Source organism: Gobio gobio (assembly GCF_949357685.1).
Source record: "Gobio gobio genome assembly, chromosome: 1".
NCBI classification, from domain to species: domain Eukaryota; kingdom Metazoa; phylum Chordata; class Actinopteri; order Cypriniformes; family Gobionidae; genus Gobio; species Gobio gobio.
In genome coordinates, this window is record NC_137097.1 from 79,333,437 (window position 1) to 79,352,172 (window position 18,736).

The 18,736-nt window shown below is 46.8% G+C and overlaps 1 protein-coding gene across 8 annotated transcripts in view; it reads right to left on the reverse strand.

Moving 5' to 3' along the window:
• Nucleotides 1-5,283: 5,283 nt before the first annotated feature.
• Nucleotides 5,284-18,736, reverse strand: part of LOC307126136 (uncharacterized protein) — an 86,971-nt gene continuing 73,518 nt past the window's right edge. For all 8 annotated transcript variants that reach the window (XM_079816527.1, XM_079816526.1, XM_079816525.1 and 5 more), the window contains one exon: nt 5,284-8,909. In XM_079816527.1, coding sequence (XP_079672653.1) covers nt 6,832-8,909 — 2,078 coding nt within the window. In that variant the 3' untranslated portion in view covers nt 5,284-6,831. The remainder of the gene's footprint in view (nt 8,910-18,736) is intronic.

An 18,736-nucleotide genomic window follows, 5' to 3' on the forward strand; every position in this document is an offset into this window, starting at 1 on the left:
TTAATCCTCCTCTGCTGAGATCTTCAGAGATTTAATGTCTTCTTTTATCTTCAGTTGATTTCATCTAAAGCTGTGGCTGAAGTCAGTTGGTACCAGCAGCAACCGACGAGACAAAAAGGCCCACCTTTTTTGATTATCTTCCAACCATCTTGTCGCCAAGCAAATCAAGGAAAGTTTGCAATGTTTTTAGACCTACACTAAACATATTTTTGTTATCCTGCTTGTGTCAGGGTTGGTGAAGGGAAAGGAGCGAGGACTCAAAGATGCAGAAATAATGTGGGCTTTTAATGATGATAACAACAAAATAAAACAAAACAAAACAAAACAAAACAAACTACCCCGAGGGGAATGACTTGACTTGACGGGAGCAGGGGAAACATGAGGTACATTCGACGACGATTCCGCACTGGACTGCAAACACAAGGAGATAAAATAGGGAACAAACAAAAGAGGGTAACGAGGGAAGACAGGTGGGGCAAATTAACCAATAATCAGGAAACAAGGTGGGCAGGGTTAGACAATAGACACGAGCACATGGCACAAAGAAACACTTGACAAGACGTGATCACACCAAACATGACATGAACATGCAGCTAATGAGAACTCATCAGCTGCATGTTCACACAAAACATGACAACATGACGTAGCACGTAGCCAGTGAAAAACACCAACCACGTGCTACACAACAAAAGACAACATAACATGAAAGCACACGGCCAATGAAAACATGAACCGTGTGCTACACAGAACACACAGACAGAAGAGCACACGCTCACATGACAAGACAGAGCGCACAAGAACGAGAGAATGCTCATTCTGTGCGCTCGAGACAAAACAAACATGCGGAGCATGAATGTCCGAATCCCAACACAAAACTGAAACCCAAACTAGACCTAAGTGCTGGGATCCGAACACCACGCCCCGCACACAAAACACAAGGACAGAAGAGCACGCAGCTCGAGCATGCTCAAAGCTGCGCGCTCACACAAGACAAGACAAACAATACAGGAGTGTCAGGGCTCTGTCACAAAACCATGAATAAACTAGACAGAAGTGACAGAACCCTGACACTACCCCCCATCAAAAGGGACGCCACCTGGCTTCCCTAACGAGGGACACCAAAAACAAGACAGGAACATGACAACACAAGACAGATACACAGACCAAACACAAGACAGGAAAATCAAAACACAGAGACAAAGAGGGGAGGGAGGGAGGGGAGCCAAGTCAGAACCAGCAGGACAGTCCAGAAAGTCTCCAGCAAGGACCAGGGAGGGTTGAGCCAGGGAGGCTCAGGCGGGCCTAGAACCCCAGCAGAAGACCAGGGTGGAGCTGGAGGGACAGACCAGGGTGGATCCAGCAGATCAGGAGTCCCGGCTGATGACCAGGGCGGTACCGGAGGGACAGACCAGGCAGACTCCGGCGGGTCAGGAGTCCTGGCTGAAGGCCAGGGTGGTGCCAGACGGACGGGCCAGGCGGGCTCTGGCGGGTCTGGATGGCTGACTGGGCCCCTCACAGGAATCAGGACGGGAGTCAGAGGCATGACCGGATGCGGGACAGGAGACAGAGTCATCAACTGACGTTGATCAAGGGCCGGAGACCTCACCGGCTTCGGGTCAGGGGCTGGAGCTGGCAGGGCAAAGCAAATGGGTGGCGTGGGCAGCACAAGAAGACTGGGTGGCTCGGGCAGGGCAAGACGCCTGGGTGGCGCGGGCAGGGCAAGACGCCTGGGTGGCGCGGGCAGAGCAAGACGCCTGGGTGGCGCGGGCAGGGCAAGACGCCTGGGTGGCGCCTCTGGGCCGGCAGCAAGCTCTGGGATGGCCTCTGGGCCATGTAGGATGGAGGAAGCCTTCTTCCTCCTCCTCCCCCTCCCCCTCCTCCGAGAACGAGGCGGTGGTCGGGTGCTTACCACCTCCGGGGGTGCTGCAGTGCTGACGGCCGCCTCTGGGGGTGCTGCAGTGATGACGGCTGCCTTTGGGGGTGCTGCAGTGCTGACGGCCGCCTCCGGGGGAGCTGCAGTGCTGACGGCTGCCTCCGGGGGAGCTGCAGCCTCTTCGGCCGCCTCTGGGGAAGCTGTGGCATCGTCGGCCGCCACCGGGGGAGCTGCAGCATCAATGGCTGACTTAGTCACCTGGTGAGAGAGAAACTCCACAAATTCCCCAAATGTCAGGTGATCCAGCGCACTCATAACCCACCAGTCACGGGGCTCATCAAGGGCGTAGTTAAAAAGGTCCTTGAGAGCAGCATCATTGAACCCCAGACCCTCAGCAGCGCTGCTGAATTCCAGGGCAAATCTTCTTGGATCAGCCCCCTCTTGGTGGAGGGAGCTCAAGGCCCTGAACTGGAGCATGCGCTGGTAGAGAGGGCTGGAGACAGTGGAGGCTGGTGGATGGGGTGAGCCCTTCTTCTGCTGAGTCCTCATTTTGGCGGAATCGTACTGTCAGGGTTGGTGAAGGGAAAGGAGCGAGGACTCAAAGATGCAGAAATAATATGGGCTTTTAATGATGATAAAAACAAAATAAAACAAGACAAAACAAAACAAACTACCCCGAGGGGAATGACTTGACTTGACTTGACTTGACTTGACTTGACTTGACGGGAGCAGGGGAAACATGAGGTATATTCAACGACGATTCCGCACTGGACTGCAAACACAAGGAGATAAAATAGGGAACAAACAAAAGAGGGTAACGAGGGAAGACAGGTGGGGCAAATTAACCAATAATCAGGAAACAAGGTGGGCGGGGTTAGACAATAGACACGAGCACATGGCACAAAGAAACACTTGACAAGACATGTGCTCACACCAAACATCCCTGCAAGCAAGCCTGCACTGGCCCTTTACGGGCCCACTTAGGGCTAGCCTAAGGGCCCCGAGCAGGCTGCCCGTGCAGGGCCCCAGAGAATTTGCTCATTGGCAAAACGTTGGCCCCTTAGTGCTGGCCCTGCACGGGCAGCCCTCACTTAGCACCCAGGAAGCCCTCACTAGACCCGCACAGGGCCCACACTATTAATCTACAACAATAAATTGTTTCACTATATATACTTTATTCTATTCATCTGAAATGGATGCATTCACCACATTACTAATGTCTGTATTGTCAAAAATGTACAGTAGTCAAAGGGATTTCAAATGAATGAATTTATTAAATGCAAATCAGTTCATGTTAATACAGCAAATTTAACATTCTGAAAGGGACAAAGTTATCTATATATAAAAATAATAAAAATAAACAACAACAACAGTTTTGGTGTGCTAAAGCAGGGCTTTACAAACTTGTAGATTCCCCTGACCCCCAAAAATGAACATCCTCGTGTGAGGGAACCCTATTATCTTTCTTTTATTACTTTCTAGTTAATTACTATAATACTGTATATATAGCATTACTTACTTACATTAAGTTACTTTATTATATAGTGGCATGAAAAAGTATGTGAACCGCTTGCAGAATCTGTGAAAATGGGAATAATTTTATCATAATCAGGGATCATACAAAATGCATGTTATTTTTTATTTAGTACTGTACTGAATAAGATATTTTACATAAAAAATGTTTACATGTAGTCCACAAGACAAAAAAAGCTGAATTTATCACAATAACCCTGATAAAAAGTTTCTGAACCATTGATTCTCAATACTGTGTGTCGTTCCCTGATGATCCACATCTGTGTGTGTGTGTATGTGTGTGTGTGTGTGTGTGTGTTCACAAGTCTCTTGTATGTCCTGAGCAGTTAAACTGCCCAATGTTCTTCAGAAAAATCCTCCAGGTCCTGCATATTCAAGAATCAGGAGGACTTTGCTGAAAGGAGCATTTTCTTACAGCCTGTGAAAAGCAAATAGGCCTATATGAAACAACACTGTGTGTTAAGTACTTTATATATGCCATTTCTAATACCGCATGCTGGCTTACCTGTTGCAACCCTCCTTAGCCTCAAGTTCTGAAAAGGTCTCTTCTGGTTTGAGCCATTCCAGTTCAATTGAGTGGCTAAAGAATGGCCAATCAATGTACCAAGTATTCTTCTAGTTGCAACTTGGACATTACACCCACCAGTGGTACCTAGATAGGCAGTCTAACAGGAAGGGAAATATACAAAAATTAAAAAGTGATTTGCATTGAGGAAAAAAAATGGTTCAGGACAAAACATTTTTTTAAAGCCCCTGTACAGTAACGTCATGTGCAGCATTATTAAGCACGTCAATTTTCTGATCATATTTTTTTCCAGGCATATTTTACCAATTCCAAACCATATTCATCTTAATAACTACTTTTAATTTAGAATGTATTCATTTATAAGTGATATATTTTAGGACTTGGTTACCCTTAGCACATGCAAATAATGAACATTTGTGAATTGCAGTGTCCCGGAGTGTTAACGTTACTCTACCGCTGCTTTAACAGATGTGAATCCTGTATGAGACGCAGGCGCCAGAACTGAACTGATACATTACTATATTTCTTCAAAAGCAGATCGTGGAGACATTTTAATAGTCCAAAAAAAAATAAAAAAAAACGGGATATCCCACACATTCGTATACATTTCTCGCCGTCTTTCTCCTCTGCACTTGCTGGGCGCGTGCTACGAGCACAGCTGTTAGCTTTATAACAAACTTTTTTTGTCAGACTTTAGCAGTTTACTGTGGCAACCCGACGTATAACATACAGAACAGGGGAAACGGGGTGAAAAGGACTAACCAATATGTATCCTATATTTATCTGAGCTAAGTAACGTTATAGTTTAAGCTAAGTTAGCAACGTAATGCGTCACTCCGTTGTCGCTCGACAACAACATAGCTAACTTAATGGTATGGATTAACAAAAAAATAACTGAAATACAATCCCATCAAAACACACACTATGGAAAATATTTACTGTTAAATGCCAAAGATAATACAACCTACAATTAAAACTCACCTCAGAGTCAGGAGAAATCCAGTCAGATGAAGGAAGATCCGATTCCGACCGTTGGCGGCAAGTGACTCAAGTGCGCAGTGATATATGGTGTTCTTCAGCAAAAAAATAGTTCCAAGCAAAGTGACGCAGAGCTCTGTACACTTTACATTTTGAGCTCCACAAATAAACTAAAAGCTTATGATTTTATTCATGATATGCAATATTCAAAATTAACTAGGTTGGGAATTTAAAAAAAATAAATAAAAAAAAGAGCCAGCCAGATTTTTAATTTTGGACCCTATTACAAACATCATATCCAGTAAAAATAATAGACTTTTTAAAGTAAGATTTGTTCATGAGTTTTTAAGGGATCATTAGACACAATGCAAATAATACATATATTTTTTTATTTTTTGCAGATATAATGGAAGGTCTTTTCACATTAAAAACTTTTTTTTTTTTTTTTAAACGAAGTGGGCAGCCTACACAAAACCTGCATGGGACCAAAGGTACAAAAGATGTTCTGGGCCCGAATGGGCTGGCCCACACTGGGCCACCATGGGCTTAATGTGGGCAGTCCGCTAGAGTGGGCTGCTCACAGAGAGCCCGCGGTGGGCCCAAAGCTGTGGGCCTCGCCTGGGCAAGCCCGCACTGGGCCATTTTAGGTTTGGTGTGGGCTAGCCCTAGCCCACTGTGTCTGCAAAAAGCCAGCGTAGGCCCCGCAGGGGCTTGCTTGCAGGGATGACATGAACATGCAGCTAATGAGAACTCATCAGCTGCATGTTCACACAAAACATGACAACATGACGTAGCACGTAGCCAGTGAAAAAACACCAACCACGTGCTACACAACAAAAGACAACATAACATGAAAGCACACGGCCGATGAAAACATGAACTACACAGAACACACAGACAGAAGAGCACACGGTCACATGACAAGACAGACGCACAAGAACGAGCAAATGCTCATTCTGTGCGCTCGAGACAAAACAAACATGCGGAGCATGAATGTCCGAATCCCAACACAAAACTGAAACCCAAACTAGACCGAAGTGCTGGGATCCGAACACCACGCCCCGCACACAAAACACAAGGACAGAAGAGCACGCAGCTCGAGCATGCTCAAAGCTGCGCACTCACACAAGACAAGACAAACAATACAGGAGTGTCAGGGCTCTGTCACAAAACCATGAATAAACTAGACAGAAGTGACAGAACCCTGGCAGCTTGCTGTAAAGATGGAACTTTTATCTGTTTTGATATCTTAATTACTGGTTCACTAAATGTTTCTGTTCCATGCTGAAAAAAAAGGAAAAACAAAACCCAAAATCGTTTTACTTTACCAATAGTCCCAAAATATTGGTTTTGTGTTTGCCTTCTCAGTCAAGAGGTGGCTGTAGGAAGAGGAAGCCATGAAAAAGCATAAAGCAGGGGATGAAGAGAGACAAAAATTTTTCAGTTTATTGAATAATCTTAGGTGCATCTGTTTCAATGTGCATTCAAACTTCAATCAAATTCATCAAGTGTTAATCAAACTGAGCACAGCATCACCACATAACACCTTCCAACAGATTCTCTTTAACACATGAAGACAAATATTCCATGAACCCATACTATCATATGAAACAACAACAGCAGGGAAAATACGTGGATATTTGAATGATTAACAAATTAATACAAAAACATAAAATCATAAAGAAAAAGAGAAGAAAAAAAATGATGGTCGCTTTCTTGAGCTACACACATGGGTTGCTACTCAAAGTAAAATTTAGGTCCTTCTCAGGCTGACACCAAATCTGTTATTTCCAGAAATGTTAAGAACATTGGCAGATAACTGGACATACCATATAGCTCATCAAATAAAACTATTAAACATTCCCACAATAATGAATGCCAGACTTAAAGAAAATGACATCATCATATGCTTTGTTAACAATCACAGAATAACACATTTTCTGTTTTTCAGTTTTTCAATTTCTTCTAACAACTCTTTTCTTTCTTTTTCTTTCTGGTCTTGTTGCTCTTTTCTTTCCTTTTCTTTCTGCTCTTGCAGCTCTTTTATTTCTCCTTCTTTCTGCTCTTGCAGCTCTTTTATTTCTCCTTCTTTCTGCTCTTGCAGCTCTTTTATTTCTCCTTCTTTCTGGTCTTGCAGGTGTTTATAGAGTTTTTCCAGTAGTTCTTGTTGTTTCTGACGTTCTTCCAGCATCTCTTTGAGCTCCTGAATGTGCTGCTCTTTTCTCTCTCTGAAATCATTCATTTCTTCTGCTTGTTTTCTGGCTTCATCTTCATGTTTCTTCTTCATCTCTTTTATTTTCTTTTCATGTTTCTGTTTCATTTCATCTCTCTCTTCCTTTTCTATTTCTTTTCTCTTCTTCTCTTCTTCTTCTCTTCTCTTTTTCTCTTCTTCTTGCTCTTGCTTCAGATCTTCAATCATTTTTGTCCATCTCTTTCTCTCTTCTTCTCGTCTCTCATCATCTTCTCGTTTTCTTCTCTCCCACTCCGCTTTTCTCTCCTGCTCCAATCTTTCATAATGTCTTTCCATATTATTTTTCTTTTCCTCAAATTCTCTCTCTTTTTCTTTTCTCTCTCTTGTCTGTTTCTGTATCTCATCCTCCATCTTCATTTTTTCTTCTTCTCGAACTTTTTCAATTTTCTTTCTCATTTTCTCCTGTTCTTCTTGTTTTTCTCTCAGTTGTTCCTCATGTTTATCTTTTCTCTTTCTTTCTTCCTCCTCTCGCTCTCTCATCTGTCGTTTCTTTTCATCCTCCCATTCTTTCTGCTGTCGTTTAATTTCCTCTTGAGTCTCTTTTCTGTCATTTTCAGCCTCTTTTATTTTTATTTTCCATCTCTGTCTCTCTTCCTCTTCTTCTTTCTTCCTCTTTTGCTCCTCAGATTCTCTCTTCTTTATTTCCTCTTCTTGTTTCATACGTAACTCTTCTATAATACGCTCTTGTTCATTTTTCATCTTTTCTTGATCTTGCCTGTATTTCTCTTCTTTCTTTCTATCTTCTTCTTCTCTTTCTTTTTGCTGTTTTTCATACTGTGATTTCTGATTTTCAGTCTCTCTCTTCATCTCTTCTATTTTCTGATGATATTCAGCTCTTTGCTGTTTTTCCTCTTCTGATCGTTTCTGGTTTTCACTCTCTCGTTTCATTTGTTCCGTTTTCTCTTTCTCTTCAAATTCTTTTCTGAGTTTTTCCTCTTTTTCACTGATTTGATTCTCCATTTTCATTCTCTCCTCTTCTGCTCTTTGTTTCTCATCTTCGAGTCTCTTCATCATGTTTTTCATGTCCATCTCATATTTGGCTTGTAATTCTTCTCTCTGAGTCTGAATCTCTCTCTCTCTCTCTTTCATTATTTCCTCCATTTTCTTTTTAATGGACATCTCTGCCTCCTCAAACATTCTGCTAGTGAAGTATCGCCCCTGATTACTATTCTTCACTTCTTCTATCATGTTAAACAGTTGAATCACTTGAGTTCTGTCTTGTTTTTCTCTGTTATTGAAAACCAGGAATCTGTTTCCACAATCTCTGATCAGTTTCTTCAGTTCTTGATTGTTACTTCTCTTCATATAATCCTCTATAGATTCATCCTCAAGATTGTCTCCTCCAGTAAACAGAACGATGCTGAACTGAGCAGATTTATGACCAAAGATCTTCTTTATCAGATCTATAGTGTCTGTTTCTTCCTTAGTGATTCTTCCCAAACTCAACACAATGACGAACACATGAGGTCCAGGTGACGAGAGTGAAACACATTTCACTATTTCTTCCACCACTTGTTCATTTGTCAGTGTTGTGTCAAAGAGTCCTGGAGTATCAACAACAGCGACTGATCGACCATCAACTTCACCAACTCCCTTCTGACAAACAGTTGTCACTGAATCTGTGTTTAATTGGCTCTGAAACTCCTTTTTTCCCAGAACAGTGTTTCCTGTTGCACTCTTTCCATTTCCTGTCCTGCCGATCAACACAATCCTCAGACACTCCTGATCATCTGCTTCACCTTCAGCACCTGAAAATCATGCGACAATCAGTGCATTAGTCAGTTTTTTCTACTATTTTAAATCATAAAAAGAAAAATTCATTTTTAGCTTTTAACATCCCAAAATTCTGTTATCATGTTCAAATGGTTTGTCTGTATTAGCAAAAGCACATGAATGTTCGGCTATTTTTAGCAATTCACGAGTTCACACATACATCAAATTAAATGGAGTAAAGATTATGTGTATTTGGCGTGCTGTCCGGGGGAGGGCTCCGGGCTCGGAATTTGGCCCGAACCCAGAGTATCCCCCCCATGATAAAGATAGTCTAGAACTAGACTGTATTTTATTATGGATTGTGTTGACGACTAATGAGTTTATTAAATCAGAGTGAGGAGATGGGGTGGTGGAGGGATGCTAAAAATAAAAACGGTCAACGAAAGAAGGTGAATATGCTGTATATATACACACACCTCTTATCGTTGATTAAAATCGATTGGCTTGATGTGCTCCACATGTGTTTAATTAGGTTTAATTATCTGAGGGTGCTCCACTTGGGTTTGATTAGGTTACATTATCTGGCGTGCTCCATTGTTTAGATAGGTTTAATTATCTGGACGTGCTCCTCCCGAAATTAGTTACTAAAACTTCACTTCACGAGTTCACACGTACATCAAATTAAATGGAGTAAAGATTCTGCGTATTTGGCGTGCTGTCCAGGGGAGGGCTCCGGGCTCGGAATTTGGCCCGAACCCAGAGTATCCCCCAAAAGGCAAAGAAACGGACAGCCACCAGAAAACCCCCAAATACGCAGATAATTGGTGGCCTGGTGTTTTGATAAGCCTGGTTGCTAGACCAGGAGGGCCCGTGTTGCCTCTGATGGGAGCAGCTCACAGCGTCGGGCGGACGGGTCCTACTGGCCGATGTACTGGGAGCAACCTTGATTTGGAACGATCGATCGGGAAGGCTCTTGCCACGTCTGAGGGGGGCCAAGCTCACTGCGACAGACGAGAAAACAACCCTACCGACCGATAAACAAAGGAGCGGCCTTAAGTTAAAATTACCGATCGGGAAGGCTCTTACAACATCTGAGGGGGGCCCGGCTCACTGCAACAGACGAGAAACCTCCCTACCGGCTGATAAATGAGGAGCATCCTCAAAATGACCGATTGGGAAGGCTCGTGCGACGTCTGAGGGGGGCCAGGCTCACTGCAACAGACGAGAAACAACCCTACCGGCCAATAAACGAGGAGCAGTCTTAAATTAAAATTACCGATCGGGAAGGCTCTTGCAACATCTGAGGGGGGCCCGGCTCACTGCAACAGACGAGAAACCTCCCTACCGGCTGATAAATGAGGAGCATCCTCAAAATGACCGATTGGGAAGGCTCGTGCAACGTCTGAGGGGGGCCAGGCTCACTGCAACAGACGAGAAACAACCCTACTGACCGATAAATGAGGAGCAGCCTTGAATTAGAATGACCGATCGGGAAGGTCCTTGCAACGTCTGAGGGGGGCCAGGCTCACTGCAACAGACGAGAAACAATCCTACCGGCTGTAAATTTCCATCCATTAGCCCAAAAACCGGATACTAATGACTTGGTCAAAAGGAATTCTGCGTGTAAGCCTTTTCAGCCTTTCGGTGAAGTTCTCTTAATTTATTTATATCTCATTTTAAATCTGACTCCATTAATAATTTTATCTGACTCCAATTCTAAGTGACTCCATAAAGTGTGCTACATTTAGAGTTTATCAGATGATTTTACGATTAGTTGCGATTTAATTTAGATCGTTGATTTTCTTTGTATCTTCCTAGTTTTCATATTCGTTCATCGAGAGACCCAAAATCGCAGAGAGACAGACGCGTCCGGACCGCGCGCTCACGGACACAAAATGATTACTTCTGTAATTAGTCAGAGGGTGCAGAGTGAATATTTTACCTTTAAGTGGTTGCACATGCTCACTCAACAAAAAGTGTAATTTTAGTAATATTCACGGACTACAACGTGCTAACCCAGCGATAGTCAGGAATCGGAATATCGCGCACGCTGCGCTCCATGCTTCAGTCGTGGCGTCATCGGTGTGATCTATCATAACCCTAGATTTTGCGGTAATAAAGGAGTATACATCGATCCATACTAGAATAATGATTTCGGAACCATACAAGAGAAATCAAGATTAACATTTATTTTGGCCAGACAGGAAAAGTAAATAAGTAAACAAGAATCCATGGTACACAACTGATCAGCGTAAAAACATAAAACACAATTGCAAAGCAATATGAATTTTTTTTAAAGAGTCATCATGTCTGACACATCTACATGCAGTTTGCACGGGGGGTTCTGACTACAGAATATTCCCCCAGAGAGTTAGAACATCCAGGCTTAAATACTCCAGCTAGAACAAAAGGGTTGTAAATATTTGCAACACCCCCACCTGTTTTTGGGGGAGTGGATCAGATATCTTTGAAGAGACTACTCAAAGGAGAACTGAATTCTCATTAGTTTTCCAATCTTTCTACTACCAGTGACTGCAGTGAAACTGAGACCATTTTACCATTCGCACTGAGACCTTTAAAAAGACATCAAACATGAAAGGGGTAAAACAATAGATTTACAAAATACATCATCACTGGTATATCTGCATTTGGTGACTTGAAACCAGGACAAGGAGAGGGCAAAATGGGGAGGGGGGAGGAATGTTTGTCAGGGTGTTGCCACAGTTTCTGTGAGATCTTTCTCTCAAGATTAGTGACTTTTATTGTTCAATTGCTGAGGTGTGTATCTCAGCTTTTGTCTTAGCACCAAAACCGATTCTTACACGGCTGATAAATGAGGAGCATCCTCAAAAATTACAGATTGGGAAGGCTCTTGCAACGTCTGAGGGGGGCCTGGCTCACTGCAACAGACGAGAAAAAAACCCTACCGGCCGGAAAAGACGGAGCAACGAGATTTAACGTGCGTGTAATTTTTTTTTTTTTTTTGGAAACGGCCTCGGGAGGGTTCAAGCCACATCTGGCGGGAGATTAGACTCAGATGGGTGAGCCCTACCAACCGATAAACGGAGCGTCCTAATTAAAGAGGATGACTGACTGAGGGGGCCCACCCAGCCTCTGTCTGGAGCGGCTTCCTGGCATAAGGTGAGTGGGTCCTATCGGTCAACGGTACAGTGAAAGATGTGAAACACCCGGCAGGAGAGCTCTCACAGCATCCGACGGGAGATCGAGACTCACTGCAATCGGATGGGTAAGCCTCGCTGGCAGACGGGTGGAAGGTAAACGTAGAGGTTTGTCCAGGAGAGCCCTCGCTGGACAGAAAAAGAGGAAAGATAAGCATTTGACCAGGAGAGCTCTTGCAGCATCTTGCAGCATCCGAAAGGAGAACAAGACTCACAGTATCGGACGAGTAAGCCTCGCTGGGTGAGAAAAAGAAAATGTTGGATAGTGACCGGGAGGGCCCTCGCGGCATCCGAAGGGAGATCAATACTCACTGCAATCGGAAAAGGAAACCTCGCCGGACAGAGAAAGAAAAGATGAACAGATTTGAGATGTTTTTGGAACCAGAAGCGTGTAATGGGTTTGTTGGAAGCGTCTATAACAAGGGGTTCAGAAGGAGATGTAGCCTGAAATTTCCTAATTTGGAGGTACGCAAGAAGGGTTTGGTATGGTTGGATTGGAGACAGGATGTTGAAAAAGTAGATCAAATTATTATAATTTTTTAATTTTTTTATTCCACTCGGGTAGCATTTGATGGACCCAACTTGGAGGCCCTTAACGGTATTAAGATAGGAAACGAGTTGATTGAAAGGAGAGAAAATTTGAGGGTATGCATGTTATAAGAGAAGTGGAATGCTTTAAACATCTCCAAGCGGTCACATAGGATTGGAAGGTTCTGGGAGAGAACAGCACTGCTGCAGAAGTGGAGAAATTAGCCAGAGAAACTGAGCTCCTGCGAGAGCAGAGGGAACAGCACTGCTGTGGCAGTGGAGAAAATATCCAAAGAAACTGAGCTCCTGCGGGAGCAGAGGGAGAAGCACTGCTGTGGCAGTGGAGAAAATAGCCAGAGAAACTGAGCTCCTGTGGGAGCAGAGGGAACAGCACTGCTGTGGCAGAGGAGAAATTAGCCAGAGAAACTCGGCTCCTGTGGGAGCAGAGAGAGAAGCACTGCTGTGGCAGAGGAGAAATTAGCCAGAGAAACTGAGCTCCTGTGGGAGCAGAGGGAGAAGCACTGCTGTGGCAGAGGAGAAATTAGCCAGAGAAACTCGGCTCCTGCGGGAGCAGAGGGAGAAGCACTGCTGTGGCAGAGGAGAAATTAGCCAGAGAAACTCAGCTCCTGCGGGAGCAGAGGGAGAAGCACTGCTGTGGCAGTGGAGAAATTAGCCAGAGAAACTCAGCTCCTGCGGGAGCAGAGGGAGAAGCATTGCTATGGCAGTGGAGAAATTAGCCGGAGAAACTCAGCTCCTGCGGGAGCAGAGGGAGAAGCACTGCTATGGCAGTGGAGAAATTAGCCAGAGAAACTCAGCTCCTGCGGGAGCAGAGGGAGAAGCTAGCCAGAGAAACTGAATTCCTGCGGGAGCAGAGGGAACAGCACCACTGCTGCACTGGAGAAAAGGTTAGACGGACAAATGGAGAACCACATTCATATTAGGGAAACAGCTATGACATTTAAATCTAGCATATTTTATGCATGAGCCCATACAGTAGCCTAGTGAAATAATTTTCCATATTTTCATGTAATTTGACAGTTTATTTTATTAAATCTAATAATACAAATCTAAAATGTGTGCATCAACCTGACACCTGGATGAACACTTTACAGTTGGTTTTATGACAAAGCCATTCTCTTCAATACTATTGAAGTTAGAAACATGTGTAACTTTAGAGACAGTCCCTAAAACCGCGGATATCGAATGTCCAATGTCATGGAGCTTACTCCAGTTCATTTCACCTGTAGGTCAGTCTGGCCAGTAGGAATTCACAACCTTTAGGAATTCACAACCTTTGGATCATGAAAGCCAAATAATTTTGCTCGCTAGGCATTTACCATGGCCCTGTAAAAATTAATTTGAATGGTTTGTTGAGATTCGCTTTGCACTGTGTGGTGAATTTGCAGACGGTCCCTAAAGCAGTCTAGGCGGATACTTTACTTCGCTGAAAACTGCTCCTTTAAGGCGGAACACATTCTCTCACTCACTCGCTGATGAGTGGGCAGTCCGTAGATGGAGCGCGAGCTGTGAACGTTGCATGCATTCTAAATTCTGTTGCTCTTGCCGTAAATTTTTTCTGTTCAGTAACGCAGTTGTCAGTCAGAAGTGTATGCGAACTGCCCCATGTGTGCGTGGGATCGACGCGGATAATAAACCCCATGGAATGTCAGATATGTGAGATTGCTTACACTCGGCAACGACCATTCAGGCCAGCTCTCCGGCCTCTCTGTGTGAAGAGCTATGCATGTATACAACAAACAATATTAAATCACAATAAAGAAAACAATTGTCATTGTTCATAAATATTCGCTTGGCATAACGTTAGATGTGCGCCATTCATTGATTGTGAACTGCTGTGAACTGAAGCATAGTTGTGCAAGCCCGTACAACGCTCTGAATCTAAAACGTGAGTTTCACATGTATTTATTGAAAAAGCCTTTGAAGTTTGCAGTAACCTGATATGTTTTTCTATACCCAAAATATAAGATGCCATAAAATAATCATTAATAGCATGGTATACAATATAGCCTACTGTAAGGTATTGATGCTACATTTAAGGAAATGGGTGCTCCAAGATACAGTGTACTAGTTCGCACACGTCTATTTTTTGTCGCAAATGTGAATAGCTATATGGTCGCACTGTCGAGCCCTGTGTGACCGAGCTTATGTGAGCGAGCATCAAGTTGAGAAGTATTGAATCAAAGCAGTGATTATCAGCTGGTTCCAACAAGTGGCTGATCGTTGGCATAATATGCCGTTTTGTACTGTCATCATTTTAGTGATTTAGCTTTACCAGCAAGTATATTTATAGTTCATTACCGCATGCGTGTCCATGATGAACGTAGGCTACTTCTCGCGTGTGAAAATTATGTCTGTATAGGCTACACAGAGGCGGCAAGATCGCAAGAAAGGCTTGTTGTAGTTCCCTTTCGTTCAGTCACTACGACGTACGTTAGTGACTAACGAATGGGGGTTTCGCTTAGAAGCCAATCATCTTCTAGTATTCAACAGCGCCCAATGGCAGTGCCAATGCCATGGGCATGCGGAATTTGCATGCGTAACTCCGCCCCACCTCGTGGGTATATAAGGAAGTACGCTGGCAACATCGCATTATGTTTTTCTGCTTTGGAGCCAAGAGGATCTCTTCACTCCTACAAGCCTGATCTGAGTCTTCGACAGCTTTTCGAGATGAGCAGCTTTCCAGAGGCGTTGGTGTTACGGCGCGTTCCAGTGATCATCATACTGCCTGCCTGCTGATCTGCGCAGTGGTCCGCTAGACAGCTGGTGTGTGGTCCCTGGGCGCTTCGGCGTTCTCTGCGAGGCTTTCCTCTCCTAAAAGAGCTTACACGTGGCGCGTCCTTTTCAGGATGTCTCGTCCGTGTACTTATGGGTGTGGTCGGTTGCTTTCTCCCTCTGATGGGCACGAACACTGTCTGGTATGTTTGGGCTTTCAGCATGCCCAGACAGCGTTCGTGGATGAGTCATGTTCTCACTGCGGGAACATGACCATCGCAGTGTTGCGGTCAAGACTCCAAGACCTTTGTAATGAAGTGAGAGTCCCCTCTACCACACCCCGATCTACTGAGTCCCAGAGGCCCAGTACTTCGGCTGGTGGTCAGGGTGACTTGACGGTTACGGTGTGGAACAAAGCCCCGACGCTCATGCCTCGGGCCACACCCCCGGCTCCGGCCCCCCCGCGCATCTCGTTTGGCGCTCCGGAGGAAGATGCGATGTCGATCACCGCATCACAAGGTGGGCTCGAGTCCTCTGGAGATGATGACTCGGCTGTGCTGCCGCCTTCGGGCGCGCCAGCATTGCCCGAGTCAGATCCAGAGCTGACAGCCATGTTGTCTCGGGCAGCCGCGAGCTTAGGGATAGAGTGGAACCCTCCACCCTGTCCCGAACGTTCAAGGCTCGATGATTGGTTTTTGGGAGCCCGCGCTGACACCCGTCAGTCCCCGCCCCCAATACCTTTCTTTCCCGAGCTGCATGAGGAACTCACGCGGTCGTGGAAGTCCCCGTTGTCTTCCCGCGACCGTTCGGTGACTTCCTCCGCCTTCTCCGTCCTCGATGGGGCGGCAGCTAAAGGGTACACTGGGATCCCTCCAGTTGAGCGTTCTGTTGCGATGCAACTGTGTCCTCAGAGCGCTTCAACCTGGCGTGGTGATCCTAAGCACCCCTCCAAAGCCTGTCGATTCACATCAACCTTGGTGGCGAAATCGCACAGAGCCGCGGGGCAGGCTGCCGCTTCGTTGCATGCCATGGCGATCCTCCAGGTCTACCAGGCCAGGATCCTCAAGGACATGCACAAGGGTGGAGTTGATCCGGGGCTCTTAAATGAGCTGCGTGCCGCCACCGACCTCGCTCTCCGGGCGACGAAGGTGACCGCACGCTCCCTGGGTCAAGTGATGTCCACAAATGTGGTCCAGGAGCGTCACTTATGGCTGAACCTGGCCGATATGCGGGACACCGAGCGGACCCGGTTCCTCGATGCCCCCATATCCCAGGCCGGCCTCTTCGGCGGGGCGGTTGAGGACTTCGCCCAACAGTTCTCAATCGCCCAGAAGCAGACTGAGGCTATAAAACACGTACTGCCCCGGCGGCCAGCTGCTGCCTCCACCCAGCCGCCGGCACAGTCGCCTCAGTCTGCTCCACGCCGAGGACGCCCTCCTAAGGCTCCCGCCCCTCCCACCCGGTCCAAGCAGCAGCCTTCACCCGGGCCGGGTCGCGGAGGAAGCCGTAGGAAGGCGTCCAAGTCCCCTCAGGCCGCCCCGCGCCCCGCTAAACGCCAGGCCAAGCGGCGCTCCTGAGACGGACGGCTCAGGGATGGGAAATTCTTTCGAGGAGATGGTAGCAGGACCACTCCTTCCCCCGGTGGAGGGCCGGGGGAGAATCCTTTGTTCAGCTGCTGGCCCCCGGGTCAGCAGCACCCTATGTTGGTCAAAGAAAGAATTAACACTCCCATCCCTGAGCCCACAGAGTCCGGTGATGACGGTGCGCGCCACCCACGGGTCCCGCCACTCGCATCCCACTCTGTCGCCAGCCTCCTGGCAGAGCAGACCCCAGTGGAACGTGCGTCCTTCCCTGGTCTCCTCTGTCAGGACGCAGCAGTCAACCGTGCCCCCGCACCGGGACGCCCCACAGCCTCCCATGTCCGGGCCGGTGACGCTGCATCGCTGCAAACCCACACCGGGTACGTCTGTACTCCGTATGACCCCGCTGGCACAGTTTCTGGGAGTCTGGCTTCAGCTTCCAGGGCTGTCCCGCTGGGTCCAGCGGACCATCAGGCGCGGCTACGCGATTCAGTTTGCGCAGGTTCCTCCCTGCTTCCGGGGAGTCCGTTCCACTATGATCGGGGCCAATGCCCCCGTCATGCGAGCGGAGATTGCCACCCTACTGGCGAAGGGTGCGATCGAACCTGTCCCTCCAGCCGAGATGAATTACGGGTTTTACAGCCCGTACTTCATTGTACCCAAAAAGACCGGTGGGTTACGACCAATCCTGGACCTGCGCGTCTTGAACCGTTACCTTCACCGGTTTCCGTTCAAGATGTTGACAGCGAAACGCCTTTTCGAATGCGTTCGTCCAGACGATTGGTTTGCAGCGATCGACCTGAAGGACGCCTACTTCCATGTCTCCATTCTACCTCGACACAGACCGTTCCTAGGGTTTGCTTTCGAGGGGCGGGCATATCAGTACGCAGTTCTACCATTCGGGCTATCTCTGTCCCCTCGCGTCTTTACGAAGATTGCCGAGGCAGCCCTTGCGCCCCTTCGGCAGCACGGGGTTCGCATCCTGAACTACCTCGACGACTGGCTCATACTGGGTCACTCTCGAGAGCAGGTTTGCGGACACAGAGATTTGGTGCTCCATCACCTAGCCCGTCTGGGCCTTCGGGTCAACTGGGAGAAGAGCAAACTTTGCCCCGCGCAGAGGATCTCTTTTCTCGGTATGGATATCGACTCGGTCGCCATGTGCGCGCAGCTTTCGAGCGAGCGCGCGCAGTCTCCGACAAATCGAGGGCAAGAGTGCGGTTCCACTGAAACTTTTTCAGAGGCTCCTGGGGCATATGGCATCTGCAGCCGCGGTAACGCCGCTCGGATTGCTTCATATGAGACCGCTTCAGCACTGGCTACGCGATCGAGTCCCGAGATGGGCATGGCGGTCTGGCACGCTCCGGGTACAAGTGACTCGGGCCTGCTTACAGACACTCACCCCGTGGTCGAACCTCAGTTTTCTACGGACCGGAGTGTCCTTAGAACGAGTTTCCAGGCATGTTGTTGTGACAACAGATGCATCATCCACGGGCTGGGGTGCCATGTGCAATGGACAAGCAGCCGCGGGCTCCTGGACAGGACCCCAGCGCCTTCTGCATGTCAATTGCCTCGAGTTACTGGCAGTACGGTTCGCCCTGCACCGCTTCCGAGCGTTGCTGAGGGGTCAACATGTACTAGTCAGGACAGACAACACGGCCGTAGTAGCGTACATCAACCACCAGGGCGGTCTACGCTCCCGCCATATGTCTCAACTCGCCCGCCATCTCGTTTTGTGGAGTCAGAAGCACCTGAGGTCCCTTCGTGCTGTCCACATCCCCGAAGACCTGAACTGGTGATCTGATGAACACAGGTAGATCTGTTTGCCTCCCAGGACTCTTC